The sequence below is a fragment of the Petaurus breviceps genome, unplaced genomic scaffold, assembly GCF_028583685.1.
Source record: "Petaurus breviceps papuanus isolate PSGF00001 unplaced genomic scaffold, PetGlider_PUasm1.0 350, whole genome shotgun sequence".
NCBI lineage: Eukaryota > Metazoa > Chordata > Mammalia > Diprotodontia > Petauridae > Petaurus > Petaurus breviceps.
The window spans coordinates 2,413,183-2,417,680 of NW_027186199.1; the positions used below are offsets into that span (position 1 = coordinate 2,413,183).

Below are 4,498 nucleotides of genomic sequence, written 5' to 3' on the forward strand. Positions count from 1 at the left end.
AGCCACCCTGGTTCTCTTGTGCTGGATGAGGTCTAAGGGGACAGAGGTGGAGCAGTTCATTACATGCTGTCACAGTCCAGGTGGGCTGAGTGAGGAGTGAGTACAGTAGGGTAGAGCCAATGGGGGTGGGTGGGGATGGGGCAGACTAGTGGAAGTGCCATGAGCATTACAAAATTGAGGGGAAGAAGCAGCTAGAAAGGATTGCATGGGACAGAGGGCCCAGATAGGGAGGATGGAATGGAATCAGGCTGCATTGAGCAGCATTGTGCCCAGAGGATAGGAAGGGGTTGGGTCATTGTGAGCTTCCTGGCTTGGACAATGTCTACAGCATCATCACTGGTTCTGGGTGCTATATTTCACTAAGGCCATAGCAAAGCTAAAAAGCATATAGAGGATGACTGGGTTGGTAAAGAGCCCAGAGATTCAGAAACTGGCAACATTCAGTCTTCCAATCCCCAGGCCACAACAGCACCTTGCAAATACTTTACCATGGAACTCTTTATGTGGAAGAGGGGGTAACAAATAGAATGGAAGCCCCTTGAGGGAAGGAACTGTCTTTCTACTTGTATTTATAATGCCAGTGCTTAGCACAGTGTCTGACAAACAGAATACACTAAATAAATGCTCATTAAATGGAATGAAAATGTAAATTAGTTTGAGAAAAATTGTCATGTTTTTATATTGGTCCTGTCTACCCATAAACAATAACTATTTCCCCAATTATTTAAGTCTGATGTTATTTATATAAAAACTTTTAAATATTATTTTATTTATGTAGTTGCTGAGTTTGTTGTGGCAGTTGTACTCCCATATAGTTTACACTGTCCAGATTTATTTTAAATGGCGTATCTCTTACTATCTCTTTGTTCAGGGTTTCATTTGTGATACACAGGAATAGTAATGGTTTATGTGGATTTATTTTATATCCTGCTACTTTGCTAAAATTATAAATTGTTTCAACTAACGTTTTAGTCCATTCTTTGGAATTTTCTAAATATATCATCATTTTATCTGAGAAAAGATAGTTTTATTACCTCATTCTCTATTCTGATTCCTTCTGTTTCTTTTTCTTCCCTTGTTGCTATTGCTAGGATTTCCAAGATAATATTGAATCATATGCATGACAGTAGGTATCCTTTTTTCACACCTGATGATATTGGGAAGGCTTCTAACTTATCCCCATTACAAATAATGCTTCCTGGTAGTTTTAAATACTTAAAAAAATCAATGTAAGGGAAAATCCATTTATACCCATTCTTTCAAGTACTTTTAATAAAATTGAGTGCTGAACTTTATCAAGAACTTTTTCTGCATCTATTGATATAATCAGGCAATTTTAAACTTTGATGAAATCAATTATGTTAATACTTTCCCTCATGTTATACCATCTCAGCATTCTTGGTATAAATCACACTTATTCACAATGTATAATATTTGTAATATATTGTGATAATATGTTGGCTAATATTTTATTTGGGATTTTTGTATCCATATGTATTAAAGATATTGGTCTATAATTTTATTTCCTTTTACTCTTCCTGGTGTAGGTGTCAGTATCATGTTTCTTTCATAAAAGGAGTTTGGTAGGACCCTTCCTCAATCATTCCAAATAATTTGTTCAATTATTTTTTTTAAAATTCAAGATTATTTTAAAAATCATTCTACTTAATCTGAAAAAAATAATAACAAAATTCATTTGGAAGAATAAAAAGTCAAGAATATAAAAGGAATGGGTGGCTAAGTGGCAAGTAGAGCAAGTAGAGCACCGACCCTGGAATCAGGAGGACCTGAGTTCAAATCCAGCCTCAGATATTTAACACAAATACTAGCCATGTGACCTTGGGCAAGTTACTTAAATTCAATTGCCCTCCAGAAAAATATAAATAAAAGACTACTAAAGGAACTAATGAAAAAAAATGCAAAGGAAGTAGATTTAGATTACCAGATCTTATAAGGCAATAATTATCAAAACTATCTGATACTGGCTAAGAAATAGAAAGGTAGTTCAATGGAATGGAATAGACATAATTTAGTCATAAATAGATATGGTAACCATGTATTTGAGAAATGTGAAGGCTTAAAATTTTGGGATAAGAATTAAATTATTTGGTAAAAAATTGTTAGGAAAGCTGGAAAGCACTGTGGCAGAACCTGGACATAGGCCAATATCTTATACTATTACCATAAAGTCAAAGTAGATACATGATCTAGATATAAAGAGAGATATTACAAGAAAATTAGAAGAACATGGAACATATTACCTATCAGACTTATAGAGAGGTAAACACTTTATGAACAAACAAAAGATAGAAAGCAAAGTAAGGTGTAAAATGGATAATTGTGATCACATTAAATTAAAAAGTTTTTTTTTGTTTTTTGTTTTTTTACAAATAAAACAAATGTAACCAAGTTCAGAAGGAAACCAGAAAATTTTGGGGGAAATTTTATAGACAGTTTCTCAGATAAAAGTGTCATCTCAAATACATAAAAACTTTGTATATTCTTCAAGAACATGAGTCATTCCCCAATTGATAAATGGTCAAAAGATATAAATAGGCAGCTTTCCAATGAAGAAATCGAAACAATTCATAGTTATATGAAAAAATGCTCTAAATCATTATTGATTAGAGAAATGTAAATGAAAACAATCTTGAAGTTTCATTTTACACCTATCAGATTGACTAAATGATTGAATGGGAAAGAGATAAATGTTGTAGGGGATGTGGAAAAATTGGGACATTAATTCATTTTTGGTGGAACTGTGAGAAATGATCCAACCATTTTGGAGAGTCAAGAGTTATTCAACTGCCTATACCCTTTGACCCAGAAATAGCACTACCAGGTCTATTTCCAAAGATGATTAGGGAAAAAGAACCTAGAGATTCTTAATTATTTATAGTAGCTCTCTTTGTGGTGGCAAAGAACTGCAAATTGAGGGAATGCCTGTCAGTTGGGAAATGGCTGAACAAATTGTGATATATGACTGTGGTAAAATATTACTGAATATAAGAAATGAAGAACTTAATGATCTTAGAAAAACATAGACTTGCACAAAATAATGAAGAGTGAAATAAGCAGAACCAAGAGAATGTATATAGTAACAGCAATATTATTTTAAGAACAACTTTGATCAGTGTACCATTCTATAAGTCTCTCCCTCAACCTGTCCCCAGTTTTCTCACCTCTCTAGAAGTTCAGAGGACTTCTAAAACTCTTCAGTTATACACATTGTTTCCTCTTCAATCCAGAAAAGATTAAGTTTACAATATTACCAGCCCTCCAACCCCACCTTCTTCCTCTATATTAGTTCTTCCTCTCATGCCCTGGTGTTTAATGAACTAATTTGTCTTTTTAACTGTTTCCCATCCAATTTTGTTTTTTAGATCACTTCATCATATACAACTCATCCCCAATCTTTCTTCAAAACTATCTTAGTAATGATAACTGTTTTAAGAATATGGTTACTACTAATAACAAATAATTAGTAATATTAATATTTTCATATATCATAAGTTAACAGTATGACCTTAATCAGCACCTTATAATTAGTCTTTAATGATTTCCTTATGTAGATAAGGGATAGACATTTAAAGGGGAGGGTAAAATAAAGGATAAGAGGGAAAGGAAAGTAGATAAGGTAACAGGGATAGAGTGAAAAGAGAGTTTGAGAAGAAAAATAGTGAGTAAAAATAAGATAAAGGAAAGTTCACAAATAGTGATTTTAACTTTGAATGTGAATGGAAAATGAATTGGGGAGTGACTGAACAAGTTATGGTATGTGATATGATGGAATACTACTGTGCTATAAGAAATGATGAACTCAATGATTTAAAAAAACATGGAAACAAATGAATTAATGAAGAGCAAAATGAGCATAACCAAGAGAACCTTATATACAGTAATAGCAATAATCTTTTAAGAATAACTTTGATTTAATATACTATAAGCAAATTAGCAGTGTATTATAGATACTCAAATGTTTCCAACATTTTCATCAGCACATGGAGGACCCTAGGAGATACTTTACAACCAGTAATAGAAAAGGTGGCTAGGGAAATGGGATCATCAGAAGGGATTTAGGTCGGTGAGAGTCAGAAGATGTAGGGAAGGAAAAGAAAACATTTAAATGAAAGCAAGTTTTTTAATCATGGAGCAAACATCTAGAGAACACAGTGGAAAGAACTGGTAGATCTGGGATAGGAAGTTGAGGAGTTAACATGTTGAAGAAAACAGGAATAAGGGAGTCAGCAGTAAAGAATGGAGAATAGAATTTGTATATTGACAGACAAGGTTTCAGGATCACTAGACTGGAGAGAGAGAGAGAGAGAGAGAGACAGAGAGAGAGAGAGAGACAGAGAGAGAGAGAGAGAGAGAGAGAGAGAGAGAGAGAGAGAGAGAGAGAGAGAGGGAGAGAGAGAGAGAGAGAGAGAGAGAGAGAGAGAGAGAGAGAGAGAGAGAGAGAGAGAGAGAGAGAGACAGAGAGAGAGAGAGACAGAGA

At 34.0% G+C, this 4,498-nt stretch overlaps 1 protein-coding gene across 4 annotated transcripts in view; it reads left to right on the plus strand.

Annotated features, from left to right (window-relative positions):
- LOC138168076 (myelin-oligodendrocyte glycoprotein-like) overlaps positions 1-4,498 on the plus strand; it is a 50,873-nt gene that overhangs the window by 35,658 nt on the left and 10,717 nt on the right. For 3 of the 4 annotated variants that reach the window (XM_069097109.1, XM_069097111.1, XM_069097112.1), the window contains exon 2: positions 1,092-1,126. The exons of the other annotated variant lie outside the window; for it this stretch is intronic. In XM_069097109.1, the coding sequence (XP_068953210.1) occupies positions 1,117-1,126 (10 nt within the window). In that variant the 5' untranslated portion in view covers positions 1,092-1,116. The remainder of the gene's footprint in view (positions 1-1,091; positions 1,127-4,498) is intronic. 4 annotated transcript variants of the gene reach the window in all.